The 17705-nt window shown below is 42.8% G+C and overlaps 1 protein-coding gene across 12 annotated transcripts in view; it reads left to right on the top strand.

The window, feature by feature from the left end:
- The window catches only part of MTSS1 (MTSS I-BAR domain containing 1), a gene marked incomplete at its 3' end in the record, with an annotated part of 130445 nt that overhangs the window by 7846 nt on the left and 104894 nt on the right, over nucleotides 1-17705 (top strand). For all 12 annotated transcript variants that reach the window (XM_082015362.1, XM_082015356.1, XM_082015367.1 and 9 more), the window contains exons 2-3: nucleotides 10632-10693; nucleotides 13338-13411. In XM_082015362.1, the coding sequence (XP_081871488.1) occupies nucleotides 10632-10693; nucleotides 13338-13411 (136 nt within the window). The remainder of the gene's footprint in view (nucleotides 1-10631; nucleotides 10694-13337; nucleotides 13412-17705) is intronic.

Here is a 17705-nt window from a genome sequence, read left to right on the forward strand (position 1 = left end):
CACAAAGAGGGTACTATAGAAATGCATTTCCCTCTTCAAGCATATGTTTTCTAGTTCAAAATTATGTCTGCTTTGATGCTATAAGGTGCCGAGCACTGCCCTGTTCACTGGCATCTGTGATGACCTTTAAGGATGTTGATTGACTTCTTCCTGCTGCAGCTGTGAGATATCGTGAATGCTGAGATGTTTCGAAGGATTGGAGGCAAAATGTCTGGTAGCTTTGTGGTTAAGACCGTAATAGCTTTCATCTTCAAAGTGATCTGTGTGTGACTTAGCTCCAAAGAATGGCTCCCATTTTACGGAAGGGCAAGCTATGGCTGCAGGTTCAGTGACTTCTACTCCTTCCCCCTAGGACAAGAAGGAATTGAGTTCATCTAGAGCATGGAGTTAATGAGGTGATGTTTTTTGAGCTCCCAATATAATACATGTTTCTATCGACACATACACATCGCTTTCTTATTAGTGCTTAGGATGTGCTGCTGTTCTCCACCTGCGAGAACGCAGTCTTTGCAGGCAGAAGAGATGACATTGACAAATGACTGATCAACTCTTGACAGAAGTGTCTTGAACACCTCTTCTGTAACTGAAATTACAGGACATCTCAGTTCCTTAATGGAGAATTCTACATGAAGCATGTTAACCATAGGCTGATAGATCAAGAAGAATTTGGCTGTCTGTCTTGTGAGGCTGTCTGTGAGCTCTGTGTTTTTCACTCTTCTGATCAACAACCATAAGTGTTGTGTAGTTCATTTTAATTCTAGGATGCTAGCTGGTGTACAAACATCATTTAACAAATCACCTTGGATATTCTTAAAAAGAATACTTGCAGGAATGAACTTGTGAACACTGATTCTGTTGGTGTGTGCAATGGTAGCGATGAGTGTGTGACTAGAGCCATTTGGTTCATGGTAGAAAAAGTTTCAGATTTGTTCCCATTTTTGTCTTCTACATGAACGCCCACCATTCTTCTCACCCAAGCATGAGTTTTTTTTTTTTTTTTTTGCCACATAAGTCACATGTGTGCTTTGTAGTGTCTCTGAAGCCCTTTGTGTAGTGGCTTAATTTGGGATTTTTTTGTTAAAAAAGCTTGCTTTGTGATGAGATGCCTCCTAATGAAATCGTCTATGAGCAAACCTCATGGTTGCTCATTGTCCATGAGCAAAACAAGTATCTAACTTGGAACTTGAAAGTGATTTTTTTTCTTCTTAGGAGTGAAGTGGAGAAAAAGTAGCCTGTGACAAGCATAGTTGCACTTTACTATCTGTCAAGAGCCCAGGTTCATAAAGCACTGAAAACTTTTCTAGCTGGCTCGCGCCTTTTCCGCAGTGAGGTACTTCTGTGGTCAACTCAGACGCTTGTCAGTACTTTGGCAATAGATACTGTCCCTTGTAGGGTCCTGGAGATATTGTTATGACTGCTTTTGTTATGGAGATTGTGTTGAGTGAACACTCAGAAATCAGGGTTTCTCCTTGCGTGGGAAGCAGTGATGAGACCCGGGTGGTGTTGGTGGCGTTACCAACACAGGGCTGTTGGCTTGAGGCTGTCCTGTGTAGGCATTAACTTGAATAAGTGCCTCCTGATATTTTAATTATCATCGTTTTGATCCAGATGAAATATTGTGGGTTTAAGAAATAGCTGCCGAGTATGCACAGTGGCCACTTAATGATTGAGTGGATGAAAGGTGGTATTGATGAGTCTCTGAGGAGAAATCTGCTATTCAGGCTTGCAGACTTGTTTAGACCTGCAGGGAGGAATGTGGAACTAAATGCTTCCGCTGGAAGACTACTTAATGTCCAGCTTTTTTAATTGTAGCATGGGATAAAAGGTCTCTAAAGCTGTGGCCAGTTGTTCCCCCCTCCCCCCTTGTGAATAACTTCCTGTGTTTAGCGAGGGAGAGACTGTATGTTTATGCAGGATGTATTTTCTCACAGTACGAGTATAACTTTTGTTTGCTAATTACCCAATCTTGGATTTAAACCATGAAGTGGCTGCTCTGGAGATGAGTTTCTTCATCTTACAAACTATGAAACTGGGCTGTGGACGGTACAGATTTGACGTGGTCCCTTGTTGATGTAGCAAGGAGGCCCACGAGTTGGGTTGTAAGCCAGGATGCCATGCAGCAACTAAGGGGGGTGACTTTTCACAGGTTCTTGCTGCACTGCAAATTGAAGTCACAACCATGGGGCAACTGCTGTCCTCCTCTGGGGATGTTTAAATATGGACTAGCGCAGGGCAGGCTTTATTATAATACAAATTAAAGACTCTAGAGCTCTAAAAACAGAATGGTACCAGACTTGGGTTCCCTTCCACTTTAAATGGTTAGTGAGGCCTAATAAATATCTGTGCTCTTGCTAAGAAGGGCTGCATTTCAGTGCTCAGGGAACTGGACATTCTTTAGAGTTCTTCAGGTGGTTCAGGAATGTAGAAATAACTGGTATCTAGGTGTTGTTTTCCCCAGTGGGGTGATTACCCTTTTCTGGACTTCCGTGGTTGGATTTTAGTCTTGACTTTCTCAAGATATCATGCCATTATCTGTTTTTCTCAATGTCCTAATGCTCTGTTTAGACTGAAAATGCTAAACAAGTGGTTCTGTGATGCATTGAAGAAATACCTAGTTGACAGGTTTTTTTTAATAGCGTATGAGATGTCTTGAGTAGTGTTTTGTTGCATAATTTGCAATGTTGTGATTATGTATCACCTTGTGAAAGCAAAGCTTGGCATGCCTATTTATGCGTTTCCCTCAGCATGTACAGTATTTCTAACCCTGCCATTCCCTAAACGGGAAGAAACAGCAGAAATAACGGAAAGAGATGTATGGATACAAGACACTGATTTTAATTACTCCTGCTTTTTCTCCTGAAGGGTAGTTACAGGTTAAATGACATCTTAATCTGATCTTTACATGCTTTTACTTTCACTTGCATGCGCTGTAATCTCTCAAACCCTGAGTTTGTACCTGTCTCCTCCATTCAGTAATGGGTGTGTTCAGCTCTGGTTGTGAAATCCTGTCAAGTTCATGTCTTGTCTTTTGCTGTTGATGACTTTTCTTTCCTGGCCCAGCAAGTGTTCTGCACATGTTGAGAGTCCCTTTTGTTGCTGGAGCTAAGCTTGAACTTCCCCCTTCCCCTTTACCTGTAGCTTAGAAAGACAGAAGGGACTTTGCAGTCAGGGAGTCCCTTTCCTTGCCCTGTGGGAATATATGCTCTCCAAGAAGACTTCTATAGAAATGTGTTCCTCTTCCTTAAAGAGTTCCAGTGAAAGGAAGCTCCCTGACCTTGCAGAGTTGCCTGTTAACTGGTTTTATAGTTGGGTGGATTGTCCAGCCTGAAACTTCTCTGCTGCAAGTAAAACAGATTGTTTCTTGTCCTGCACCAGTACAAAACAGCTGATGGACAACATCAGTCTATGGGATGCTCTTGAAATCAGTATCGCGACTTTATTCATTCAGTTCTGGTTTTTGAATTTAAGAAATAGGGGGTAGATGTAGAGGGTAGATTTAGACTGGACATAAGGAAGATTTTTGTTACAATGAGGGTGGTGAGGCAGTGAAACAGGTTTCCCAGAGAAGTTGTGGATGCTCCATCACTGGAAGTGTTCATGTTCAGTTTGGATGGTGCTTAGAGCAACCTCATCTAGTGAAAGATTTTCCTGCCCGTGGCAGGGGGTTGGATTAGATGATCTTTAAAGGTCCCTTCTGACCCAAACCGTTCTATGATTCTGTATATTTGAAATGAGGTAAATGAAACAAAAGAAGTAATGGAATAGGTGTTGTGGGCCTCTATATCCTCTTAAGAGTGAAATCTCTCTCACCAGTAAAGTTTATATTTGTCCGTTGAAAGATTGAGACTATTCAGGTGAGTGATTTGGAAATAAGTGCAGCTTAGAAAGCTTCATAAGGCAGGCTCTTGAATTGTTTATTCTTCAACCTAGAAAGAGCCAAAGCCAACAAGCAGAATTTTTTTGATGGAGAAGAGCAATTATGAATTTTGTGTAAGATGATGTTCATTCTCTGCTCACCTGTGTGTTGCAGGAGCTTTTGTAGTTTATTAAAGGACTAGGCAATCCTATTCATGAGTCATGGACTTGGCTAAGTCTGTGGATTGCACAGAGGAATCTATTAGTATTTGGTAGCGCCTTGTAACTTTTGCAGTTGTGGCTGGCCAAGTGCCCTTTTCCCCAGTTGACTACTGATTCTTTTAGAAAAGACGAAAAACTTCCAGTGCCAGATGTTAGCTCAGAAGGGAAACGGATTGTCAACCTTTGCATCTTGCCATGAGTTGAGACATCTGTGGCCCTTTCCCTTCTTTTTCTTTTTTTTAAATTTCAGGCTGTCATGGTTTTCCTGTCTTCTTCCTCTCTACTTTTTCCTGGTTTTGCCTGTTGAAGGCCTCCTGGAAAAGTGATAGTCTCTATGTGCAAACCATACTTGCTTATCCAGGCCATTTGTGTGTAATGTCTGTGACTTTTTGTGGTGTCTAGCACAATAAAGTCTTTTTGCTACTTGGAAGTGGTGTAGTGAATGCCACAGAAATGAGACATTCATAATAATCCTTATGATTCTGATATCTGATAAAACTATATAAAAAAATCTTGTTTTCAGCATAATTTACTTTGGAGGGATAGGACACGTGCAGGAGCGAAGTTACAATTTTTTTTCCAAAGATAGATGTATGGCATTTGTGTGTGTTACTAGGGTGTGAAGGTCGATAGAATCATAGAATCTTTGGGTTGGAAGGGACCTTTAAAGGTCACCTTGTTCAACCCCCTTGCAATGAGCAGTGACATCTTCAACTAGATCAGGTTACTCAGCGTGCTGTCCAACCTGACCTTCAATGTTCCCAGGGATGGGGCATCTACCACCTCTCTGGGCAACCTGTGCCAGTGTTTCACCATCCTCATTGTGAAAAATGTCTTCCTTAAGATCGAGTCTAAATCTGCCCTCTTTTAGTTTAAAATCATTGCCCCTTGTCCTGTCACTACAGGCCCTGCTAAAAAGCCTGTCCCCATCTTGCCTGTAGGCCCCCTGTAAGTACTGGAAGGCTGCAGTAAGGTCTCCGCAGAGCCTTCTCTTCTCCAGGTTGAACAACCCCAACTCTCTCAGCCTGTCCTCATAGGAGAGGTGTTCCATCCCTTGGATCATTTTTGTGGCCTCCTCTGGACAGAGAACAGTGATAGGGGTTTGGGACTCAGCTTTTTTAGCTGGTCATAGCTGAACAACTACACTGAGGTGGAGAAGTCCTAACTCCTGTAGCCTGTGTAGTGGTTTTTTTCCATTTTATTGAATCCTGCAGATAGTCATTGTTCAGTACTCTTCTGGAAGGCATGTAGCTCTTGCTTTGATAACTGGTGAGATAAAACCAAAGGCACTGCCTGCCTCGTCCCTTTCTCTCTTACCTCTTTAGCTGGAACAGCCAAAATTAGATTCTGAATTTGCTTTACTGTAGAGCGGCTCTCTGTGTCTTTCCCTCTGCCCCAAAAGTTTAGGTGGGTTGTTGCTGTGAAAGAGATGCGAAATTGTTTCTGCTACCTTTGTACTTGGTGTCCCACCAAGAGCTGATAATGGGGCTGAAAAGCCTTTCTGATAAATGAGGGCACTTAAAGGAATGCTGTCAAGGATTTTTAGAAGATGTGATGTGTCTCATCTGTGGGAGTTGGGATGCATGGAAATAAATTATTAAAGGAAGTGAGTGTCTTTTCTCTTAATGGAAAAAGAAGAATCATAACTTCTTAGCAGAAGGAGCGACAGAACAATTTTTGAACTGTCAAGACTGCTGATACTCAAGTTGTAATCTTAAATAAATACAACAATCTGGGTTCCTATTCTTGCCATTAGATGTAACCAATAACAGTTTCAGTAAATAAGATCCTTTGCTGCAAATCTACCCTTCCTGTATTGAGAAATTGCTGAGTTCCTCATCTGGGTCTCTTCTCACTCCTGTAGGATTGCTGGCCTGAAAGGAAGGGAAGAACAAACTTCAATAAATCTCTTGTAGAGTTGTGTTTGTGTAGCAAGGCTGTGCTGGTTCATGGAAAAAAAAAAAAGGGGGGTTCTTTATCCATCCAGAGTTTAAATGCTCCTTCCAAGGCTGCCTGCTAGTGAGCATTGCCTGCTCTTCCCTGGTGTGGGGGGCTGACATGGCCAGCTGCCAGGTGCCCACCCAGCCATGCTCTCATAAGATGAAAGAGCTCATGGCTTGAGGCAAAGACAGGGAAATCACTTACCAGTTACTGTTACGAGCAAACCAGACTCGACTGGGGAAGATGAAATTTATTGCCAATTAAAATAGATTTGAATGGTGAGGAAGACAGAAAAAAATTAAAACATCTGCCCATGTTTGTGGGCCTGGGTGCTGGATGGGATGTCACTGAATGAAGAGGTGAGCCTTTCGTTCCCGCCCCAGCGGCAGGCATGGAGGACCCATCCTCAGGAGCCATGGCTATGGAGGGTGCTGTCTGGCCGGAGGCTGGCGGGTGTGGGTGTTGGTGTCCGCCACTTGCAGGTGCTTTCCCAGCTCAGCCTGGTGCCTTTCAAACATTTGTTGTGGTGCCTGTCCCTGAGGGAAAGTTGTTTCATGTCCCTAATTGCCGACTGGCTACATGGGTGACAAGCACGAGGCACCATTTTGTTTTTCATCCCTGAGGCAGAAAGGTGTTTACCCGCCCATGTTCAGTGTAGATTAGCTGGAGCTGGGCCCTGGGATCACCCATAAACCAACTAATTAAGCAACAGAGTAGGATAATGGCATGTTATGGCTTACCGGGGACATGCCTCACTGGGTGGGCAGGCGAGCAGCCGAAGGCTGGGACCCGCTGAGCAGCTTGAGAGGACTTGGTGTCATGGAGTGCCGTATGGTAATGGTGAAGCGCCCATTTCACAGAAGACATGTCAAATTTCTTCATTTCTTCATCCAACGGAGAAGAAATAATTTTGGACACAACGTTATGTGGGGGAAATAGTCTCTAGATCACACCATTAACCATTCTCAAGAAAACTAGTTAAACAAACCTGCTCCGTAACTGATTTCTATTTTAACCCATGAGGAGCTAAAAAGAGAATTTGTGACCCATATTCCTGTAGTGGCTCTTCTCTGAGTGGGGCTGGAGGTAGAGGAGGCCTGCTGCTTTCACAGATAATGCCAGGGCCTGAGTAACCCTGACATTTAAAGGGGAGAAAATTGATTTCTTTTATCAGCCAGTTGAAAATGGAAATTGCAGAAGGTGTAGAGGAAGCTCTGGGAGAGACAGCATTTAAAAGTACTGTGTTATTATGCTTCAAAAGTGGCAAAAGCACTTCTTGGACAAAGATGTCTAATTCCACCTGCAGTTTCTTTGTGTTTAAATTGAGAAAGTGATAAATGTCAAATCAAGGATAAAGTTTTATGGCTCTCTTAGTGTATGGTTTCCACCACCGTTAACATTTCTTTTCATGGCTGCTTTGACAAAAGCAAGAACTATTATTGCAAACGTGGGGGTGAGCCACGGAGCGGCAGCAGGGCTGCCATGCTCAGGGTGGCATGCGAAGAGGTCCTGGAGAAGGAGCTGCTCCCCAGGGTGCCAGAGCCTTGCAGTATTGACAGCAGCAGTTTGAGTCCTGTGCCTTGTCCTTGGGTTGTCCCCACGAGCATCACTAAATGGCTTCCTTGGTGCTGGAGATGGGATAAAATCCCACTTACTAGGTCCTGTGAAGTGGTAGGCATCGTGCACTCCTCCTGTAGGTAGGAATCAAGCAGGTTTTGGTTTCAGCAGGGATATGGTGGTGGAAGTGGTTTTTTGGAAAAGCTGAAAGGGCTGACGGAATTTACGTGCAAGACTTAAGTCAGGTGTTACTGGGAGAGAGATGAGCTTCTGGACATGGCTTCAGCAGGGAAAAGCGAAAGCGAATTCTACTGGAACACAGGTAAAATAAACTCTTAATTTTCAGCTGAGTTTATTAGAATTGAGAATTGCGGACAGGAGCACAGGCTGAGCAGATAATGCAGGAATTCATGTCACTGGTGCAAAACTGCTGAAAGGTTTTCTTTAAAAATTAAAAAAAACCCCAAACCCCCAAAAAACCCACCACCCAAGTTATTAATTCAGGGACATTTGAAAAAAAATGCTGTGTTTTTCCACAGTTCAAAATGAGATCAGGTGCTCTTGGCCAGTGTAGGAGTGCCCAGGTGAAGAGATTGCATTCATTTCAACCAAACAAATACAGCCAGCTATTTGTGAGCTGTTACAACTTATTTAAGTAGGCTTGGCTTGAAGAGAAAAACATTTTTAAAGACAAAGAACAAATAGTTGTGGAAATGCTTGGTGACCGTTGCAATTTTGCTTGCTTTGTGGATGAGCTGGCCACAACAACAACAACAAAAAAGGTGCTTTTCTTCCTGAGCTGCGTTTTGATAGGAGTGCCTTAAGCTTCCTTGTGAAGCAGCTAAACGCAAGGCTGGTGTCAATCTTCATGCCATCAGGCACATTTAGCTGGATAATACACCCCCGAGATGGAAACATAATCAAGCTGCTTTGGTATCCTCTGCTTGCTGGCTTGCATTTTGCTCAAGAATCCCGTAAAGCCTTAGGCCCTGCTGTTAATTGTCAGGGCTTGCAGGGCTCCTGGCATACACATGCATAATGCATCTACGGCATGCAGACAAACAGAGAGACAGGGTTCAGAGTAGGGGATTTCAGTAAGACTAATAGGTTTAAGGAAATAGCATTTTTTTTCCCTCTTTCAAATAATTGGTGGGTTTTTGCATTTTTTTTTTTTTTTTTACGTGTCTGACAGGTTTTGCTTAGTACAAAGCACTTTATATTCTAGGTCTCGCCACCCAGATAACTGCTATTTTCTCTTTCCCCTTTGCATTTCCCACTGGCTCCCTCGTGTGTAGGTATAATGAGGTTTTATGAACACCTGTTTTACATTGGGGTGTTTTGGTTTTTTCCGTTTAGCAAAAAACCCACATGCTTTGCTGAAAAATATGTAGAGTACCAGTTAGTACCCTTGACAGTGGCCTTATGCAGCAGCTTCTGTGTCTGGGTGTGTATCATGGCACTGCTCAAGCCCTGCTGTGCAGTGACTGTGTGGGAGATGCACACACAAGATCTCTGCAAAAACATTTTCTTTTTCAAAATATCATGAGTAGAGAGCACTAAGTTGTGACCAAGGGCAGAGTCGAAAGGGCGGCTTGGGATTTGCCTTTGGTTTTACCTCCAGGTCTAATTCCAGTGGAGCCTGCCATGGTACGTGAATGTCTGGGAGCTGCCTTGCCGGTGTGTGCTGAGGAGCTGGAATTTGGCTTTTGGGGAAGGGGCTGTCTTTGCTCTGAACAAGACATGGTTTCTCACGGCAGTGTGGGCGGTAGATTTTGTGTTACTTACAAAAAGCAGGCCAGTTTATCAGGGTGGACTGAGTTCGCTACAAGCAACTGCACTTGCTTGCAACCTCTTCTAGTCAGAGCTGGGGTAATCTTAGCCTTGAGGATCTGCCTTATCTAGGTTTTATTGTGTCGTTGCTCTGGTAACAGCAAGTCTTATACCTTTATTAAAGGAAGCAGGGATATTTTATTTTACATTCTCTAGACTCCAATCAAAGGGAAATTTTGAGGTTTCTTTGTACCATGTTCTTGCTGTTAACAGAAAATTTGCACTTGCTCTGCAGAGAGCAAGTTAACCTTTTTTTGGTCTAAAAAGGATTTTTTTTTTTTACCATTAAAACATCAGCTTTTTTTTTTAATTTATTTTTGAAAATAAAGATCAGAATTTGCAAGAACACTTGGTGTCCATATTCTAAATGAAAACCAAGGCTTTTAACACAATTTTAAAAATGGGGGAAAAGTTTACAGGAAACTCAAAGTCAAGAAGAATTAAACCTTAAAAACTTTGCATACACTCAATGCCACGCTGCTTTATCAGCTTCAATCCAGAAATCAGCTCCAAGGTCATTGGGGACTGTTTTGGAAGCAGGTCTTGCAGTTATAGGGCAGCTATTGGGAAAATTTTTTGTTTTATGGCCATTGTGCCTTTTCTGTGCCTGATTGCTAAGTTACCTTGAGAACTCATACCTTTATTGTAATGGCTTTTAAAATTTTTTTTTTTTTTTTGAAAGATGATGGGAACCTGGTGATGACATGGAGAATCCATTTGTAGGGAAGAACAACTGTGATCCTGCCTTTGTTTTTGGAAGCTTCTCTGTACGGGTTTTTTTCTAATTCTGTCCCCTCTCCACTGCGGGAGGGGGAGTGAGTGAGTGGCTGCATGGTGCTTAGTTGCCAGCCGGGGCTAAACCACCACAGCGTTGTTGCAATATCCTAGCACGCCACTTCTAATAGGTTTGGTTTTGTTGTAAGGTGTTTGTTTTCTCTGCTTCAGTTGAAATCCCTCTTCTCCCCCAGTGCTTCTATTTGGAAAATCTGTAAAGCCTCCTCAGAGGACCTACTGTTTCGTCAGGATTCGGAACAAATTGAAGTCCCATCTACTTGGGACTGGTGTCTATGGATGTGAGAGAGAACTTTCAGGAAAAATATATTTTGGTGTTAATGGATTAGGATTTAGTAAAGTCTTAGTTATTGCTTTACTTCTTGGAGTATCAAAACCAGAATGCTCAAATTAAATATTCATTATTGTGTGTTTTGTTTTTTTCTTTCTTGCAGGGAAGTTACCCAGTTTGGGAAGATTTTATAAATAAAGCTGGGAAACTGCAGTCTCAGCTTCGGTAAGTTTTGTTTACACAGTCAAGATCCCCTACAATCTGCTATTTTAATGTGGTTAGTAAAATACATAATCTACTACCAGCTGTACATAATAGACATAAAATGACCTAAATTTCATGGCTTCTGATGGAAAATTGGAAAGATAGTTTATTGTTGTTTAATGAACGCACATTTGGAGTGAGCCCTGTGTTGTCCTTTTAATTTAGTGTAGAATACAGCAGGTTTATACTAGAAGAGGGCTCAAAATATTAAAAGAGTCTTTGGTAGTCTTAACAGCGCTTTCTTCTGCCTTAAAAACAAAGGGAATTCCTGTGCTGCATCATTTATTGATGATTATAAAAACTTAGGTTTTTGGTGTATACTTTGCAAATGGCATTCTGGATTACTTACTAAGTGTCATATGTATCACACTCAGACCAATTTGCTATCTCTAGAATTCATTCGGTTTTAAAACCTGTTTCTGCTAATAGGAATCCAAGCTCCATTTCTTCACAGCTCTCCCCAACCCACAATCTCTACTGTGCTCTCCAGAGCATCAGTGTGTTTTTCACAGCAGCAGCAGTGGTAACAGGTATGGTTATTGGCAGTCTATTTTGCGGTTCTGCGTTGTGTTGTGAACTGAACCGTTCCTGAAGAAGCTAGGGTTTAGGCTCATTTGCCCTAACGAGCTGGAATATGCTGTTCTGCCATACCGTGCCTAAAATATCACACATGTGTGTGGTTTTTCCCTTTTCAGCAATCACGTCACACTGAGTGAGTGAGTGTGGAAGAAGCAGAGGAAGTAGTGAAAGAAGAGAAATGCAGAACTTTCCTAGCCCTTTGTACTCTTTCAACACAGGCCTTCTGGGAAGGCATGAGGGATAGTTTTGTTTATTTCCCATTCTGTGGTGTTGCATTCAATCAGTGTAGTGCTTTTCTAGCTACAGGGTCATGCAAGGAGGCAGCTTGAAAGCCTGTGTTCAAGGATTTGCTGTAAATTTCTAGCAAATGTGAGGCTTTTGCCTCTGGTTCATTTCTGTGTGCTCTGATAAAGGAGAGCAGATGTCATCTGAGCTGGAGCAAGGTTTTCCTGGATTTTGTTACTGGAGAAATGGAACTTTGTTATTAGCAGTGTAATTAATAATTAACAACATGGTACATGAATAACAGCATGACCCACAAGTTTGGAAGATGAAGAACACAAACACTGTTAAGGAAAATCCCAGAAAAGGTTATCTGGTTCCAGGGCTCAGTATTGCAAGCTGGCAGTCAGCATTTTTTTTGCCTTCCCTTTAATCTCCTGGGTATGTGGAGAGTCCTTATGCATTTGGTTGGTCCTCTCAAGCCTGTTTGGTTTTTTTTTTTTGTGTGTGTGTGTTCAAATTTTCTGTTCTGTCAGTAGGCTATTTACTACGCTGCCAGTTTATGTCCTTTGTATCTTGCGCATATTTGGAGTGAGACTTGCATAAAATCTGACCTAATTAAGCAGTCCTGTGGTCTTTCTGGCTAAGGATCAGCTTTCCTGCAGGTCTCCTGGGTTTTTTTGAGGGTAGCAAGGAGCCCTTGAAACAAAGTGAAGTTGATGGCCCTCCTTCAGGATTTTGCTTGGAGAGGCTAACTGTTACTATCAGGGGAAAAATCAGAGGTACTGTTAGAGAAGATGCACAGAAACAGAACCACAAGGTAACTGTGGAGAGGGCACAGTCGTGCTTTACCTGTAGAGCCCTGGCCTACTTTCACTTAAATTGGGTCAACCAGACTATAAACCATCAGAAATCTGGTACTGACCTGAGGTGTTTAGGGCTCTAGGGCCTTTTTATGTAGAACAAAAGAGTTTGGAAAACTGTAACTCACGTTTGCTGTCCACTTGAACAGACGTGTGGTCTGTATGTGCTTTCCAAACCTGGAGGGAGATGGGGCTAGTGGGGTTGACACTTTGGATTGTGGAGTCTCCGAGATTAGCGGTATACCTCTCAGGAGGGGACCTGCTTGGAGAAGCACTGGATCAGAAAGGGGGGGTTTGTTTGTTTTGTTTATTTTTGGGGTTGGTTGGTTTTGTTGTTGTTGTTTGGGTTTTTTTAAGTGAAGATTTTTTTTCTTTTTCCTCTTTCCCATTTGCCCAAGAACTCCAGACCAGTCAGATTTCCAAGAAGTTGCTATTTTCTATTTTAAGGGATGCTTATGCTCCTCAGATGAGAAATTCAGGGAAGTGTTGGCCAGGATCCTAGATAAAAGGAAGGTCCTGCATGCTTGTTCTTAAAATATACATGTTCCCTGGAAATAGCACTGGCTGTAATTTGTACACTAATGGGTGCAGTATAATGTGTGTTAGATTTGTTTTTCATGTTTGACTGCTTAATATTAGTTCATTAGAGGAAATCAGCTAGAAGGGGGATGGCTGCAGTCTTTTGAAATAGCACCTGTCCTGTGCAATTCACAGCACGGAATTAGTGTGGCTGCCTCCAAGTCCATAGTGCTAACACAAAGCGAGGAAGGGATTAAGAAATGAAGGAGGGAAAAGGCTAAATTCAGATATAAAAGAGGTTATTTTTTGTGGCCTCTGCAAGTTCGCAGTGGTATTCTTTATAAGCCTAAAATGTTTTTGGCAATAATTAAGTAGGCAGCAATGAGACGCTGCTAATGTTTTGTTATCTGTATGCATTTCAGGACTACAGTAGTAGCAGCTGCTGCCTTTTTGGATGCCTTTCAGAAAGTGGCTGACATGGCTACTAATACACGTGGTAAGCAGATGTGTCAATATTGAGTTTAACAGAATGCTGTGTGGTTTATACCATTTGTCGTAATAAAAAAAAAAAAAAAGTCTTGTTACATTGACAAGCAGATCCATGAGACATCTGTTAGATGGACTTGCACTTTGAAAAAGCATCACGTGAAAAAGGAAGTAATCTTTTCTTTACCAAAAAAAATGCTGAAAACCTGTAATTTAAATGTGTCATCAATCATGTGAACACTTCTTAATTACCATTTGAATTATATGTTGATGAATAATATTTTAGAAAGCAAGACTTACTGAAATCTGTATTCACTAACGCTTCTGTACCTTAAGTAAATGTAAAAGGCTTGATATTCAGCTGGTATAAATAAGTGTAGGGTTGCTGAATATACAGCTGATACCAGCTGATGCTGTGGCCTTTGGGGTCTGTATATATGATAGTAGCCTGTACTTACATCTTTGAGGAAAGTCTTTGCTTGTCCTTCCTCTTTAAGTCTGGCATTGCTGCTCAAAATTCATTTTCCCGGGCTACAGTCTCTGGGTAACAGTCTAAGCTTGTTGGTGAGTAAGGAGGCCAAAATAATGCAGCTGGCAATCTTTCCAGGCTGCTGAGTTGGAAGGAAACAAAGGCTGCTTCTCTCCGATGTTGGATGCCCACTGAACAAGGCATTCGGGCGCAGGTGTCCCTGCAGCAGTAGGGCACTCCCCATGGTCACTGTGTCCCTGGGCTCTGTTGCTGAAGAGCAAACCCAAAGTGCGTATATCACTGCTGAATGAGTGGCTTTTGGTCACCTCTAACCTTAGAGGTTTTGTAGTTTTTTTTGAAGTCCTAGTATGTCCTTGGCATTTGACTTGGAGAGTAAGAAAGTAATATTGCTAACATGAAGAGTGTGTGTTTCCATTAGCAGTGTGCAAGCTCAACCAAACTTCCATTTCCCTCCATTTCTGGCTAACAAGAGTAGTAGCAGCTGCTGGAGCAAGTATCAGACCATAGAATGACAAGAGGGAACAATTTTTTTTCCTTTTTAAAGCTAATATTTACATTCTGATAAGAAGTTCCTCATTATATGCATACCTTCTGTAAATTACGGGTAATCTACTCATGTAAAGTAATAAACACTCCAGAAAGTGGAATAAACTAAGGATGAGACCCAAGCCAGAACTTAACTTGGATTTTTAACATGTGTTTCTTTTGAGCATGCTCTCTTCTATTTTTTCTCTCTCACCCAAAGGGAAAACAATGTAAACCCTACCAAAATCCTTGACTCTTGTCCTCTGGCTGTCCTGGCAGGCTTATAGAACTTGCATTCAGATACCAGAATGACAGAAACTCTCCTACTCTCTGACAAAAATGGCTTGTGCAGGTGTTTGAAGGGTATTTTGCACTTTCTGCTGTGTTATTTGGACCATGACCAACAAGCGTTGTGTCTCGTCTCTTATCTCTTTGAACACATCCTTTTACAAAAGGAGCTCTGTAAATCTAGGCCTGCCAAATTTATATGCTCTGTTCTGTCTTTCTGCCTTCCCTGACTGAAAGGATAGAAGGGAGTTTTGTTTTTATTTTTAGAAAGTGATGTTCTGGGCAAAGAATCAAAATTCCAAGCTAGTTGGTGGTTCTGATCTGCCTCCTAACCCAGCTTCCACTCATGCCCATTCGAGTATTTACATGTAAGTAGTCTGTTGCCTTGGAGCATCTCTGAGGTTGCACTTTGGTCCTTTAAGAAATACAAATCCTTCTGGCTTGCTGTGGACAGGGATAAAAGCCTGGCCCCATTGAAGATGATGGCAAAACTCCCTATGGCTTACTAGGACACAATTTCATAAAAATGTATTTTGCTGTGGTATAAACAACCATATTCAGAAAACAAAACCAAACAAACTTAGTGTTTTTATTCTCTGACGTGGGGATTTTAATGGGCTCCCAATTTTCTCTTTGAGGAGTTCTCTAATTTCGAACAATTCTATGTTAAATTTTGCCTGTTACTTATCCAGTATATAAAATTATGTATTTGATTGTCTAATCAAACATCTGGCTATGCTTCATGCTGTTTAGAGGGTTCTCAGTTAACAGGTTAACCAAAGTCAGCAAAGTTCACATTCAACTTCTAGGGCTATACAAGACTTGTGTATCACTTTCCATGATAAAGGCAGGGAAGGTTGGTGTATTTTACATCATAAGGCTGGTTTATCATTGCATGAGCCAAACGCTTCTTCTAGGAACTGTATTTGAAAAGACTGAGGCAGATGCTTCTTTTGGAGGGACAGTGTCAGTGCCTTGTAAGATGACTGGTGTTTTGAAGCTGGGTTGCTGCATTTTTATTTGTAATTGCTTATAGTTTTACAGAAAGTGGCCTGTTATTTTTTTTTTGAGACCCACTGATCTAGCTGATGAAAGAGTCTTATCAGTCAGCAGAAGCACTCTCTGGCTACTCTTTAGTCTGTTTGCATGAGCATTAGCTTTGAAAGAAGAAAAAGTATTTACCTGGATGTACATGTACACACACACACACACACACCCACCCCCTTTGCAGACGCCACGTGTTCAATAGGAGACCTTATTTCCATCAGCTCCAGTCCTTGTTTCAGCTGGTGTCTTTCTCTACCTCGTGTGCCGTTACCACTGTTCCCAAACATTGTTTTTTCCCTTTTGGTGCATCTTTCTTTCTATGTCATTTACTTCCTTTGAATTCTGCAAAGATAACGATGTTTATCTTCACATTAAGAAGTAATTAATTAATTAATTCACATTAAGAAGTAATTATCTTCACATTAAGAGTACAAATATCTCGTTAGGTCAAGCAGGGACAAAATTAAAAAGGCAAAAGCCCAGCTAGAGCTCAGTCTGGCTACAGTCGTAAAGGATAATAAAAAAATGTTTTTACAAATATATTAACAACAAAGAGAGAGGCAAGGAGAATCTCCATCCCTTCTGGATATGGCAGGGAACATTGTCTCCAAGGACGAGGAGAAGGCTGAGGTACTTAATGCCGCCTTTGCCTCAGTCTTTAATAGCCAGTCCAGGTATCTGCAGGGTATTCAGCCCCCTGAGCTGGAAGATGGGGATGGAGAGCACAATGTACTCCTCATAATCCAGGAGGAAGCAGTCAGGGACATGCTAAACCACCTGGACACCCACAAGTCTATGGAGCCTGATGGGATCCACCCGAGAGTACTGAGAGAGCTGGCGGAGGAGCTTGCCAAGCCACTCTCCATCATTTATCAGCAGTGCTGGTTCACAGGGGAGGTCCCAGAAGACTGGAGGCATGCCAATGTGACGCCCGTCTACAAGAAAGGCTGGAAGGAGGATCCTAGGAACTACAGGCCTGTCAGCCTGACCTCCGTACCAGGGAAGATTATGGAGCGGTTGGTCCTGAGAGTGCTCACAGGGCATCTGCAGGACAACCAAGGGATCAGGCGCAGCCAGCATGGGTTCATGAAAGGCAGGTCCTTTTTGACCAACCTGATCTCCTTCTATGACCAGATGACCCGCCTAGTGGATGAAGGAAAGACTGTGGACGTTGTCTACCTGGACTTTAGTAAAGCCTTTGACAGCGTCTCCCACAGCATTGTCCTGGAGAAACTGGCGGCTCGTGGCTTAGACAGGTTTACTCTTTGCTGGGTGAGGAACTGGCTGGATGGCCGAGCTCAGAGAGTTGTGGTGAATGGTGTTAAATCTGGCTGGCGGCTGCTCACAAGCGGTGTTCCCCAGGGCTCGGTTCTGGGGCCGGTCTTGTTCAATATCTTTATAGATGATCTGGATGAGGGAATCAAGTGCTCCCTCAGTAAGTTTGCAGATGACACCAAGTTGCGTGGGAGTGTTGATCTGCTGGAGGGTAGGAGGGCTCTGCAGAGGGATCTGGACAGTCTGGATCGATGGGCAGAGGTCAACTGTATGAGGTTTAATAAGGCCAAGTGCTGGGTCCTGCACTTGGGTCACAACAACCCCATGCAATGCTACAGGCTTGGGGAGGAGTGGCTAGAGAGCAGCCCGGCGGAAAGGGACCTGGGGATGCTGGTTGACAGCCGGCTGAACGTGAGCCAGCAGTGTGCCCAGGTGGCCAAGAAGGCCAACAGCATCCTGGCCTGTATCAGAAATAGTGTGGCCAGCAGGAGCAGGGAAGTGATCGTGCCCCTGTACTTGGCACTGGTGAGGCTGCAGCTTGAATAGTGCGTTCAGTTTTGGTCCCCTCCCTACAAGAAGGACATTGAGGTGCTGGAGTGTGTCCAGAGAAGGGCGACGGAGCTGGTGAGGGGTCTGGAGCACAAGTCTTATGGGGAGCGGCTGAGGGAACTGGGGTTGT

Source organism: Phaethon aethereus (assembly GCF_964289735.1).
Source record: "Phaethon aethereus genome assembly, chromosome: 2".
Lineage (NCBI taxonomy): Eukaryota > Metazoa > Chordata > Aves > Phaethontiformes > Phaethontidae > Phaethon > Phaethon aethereus.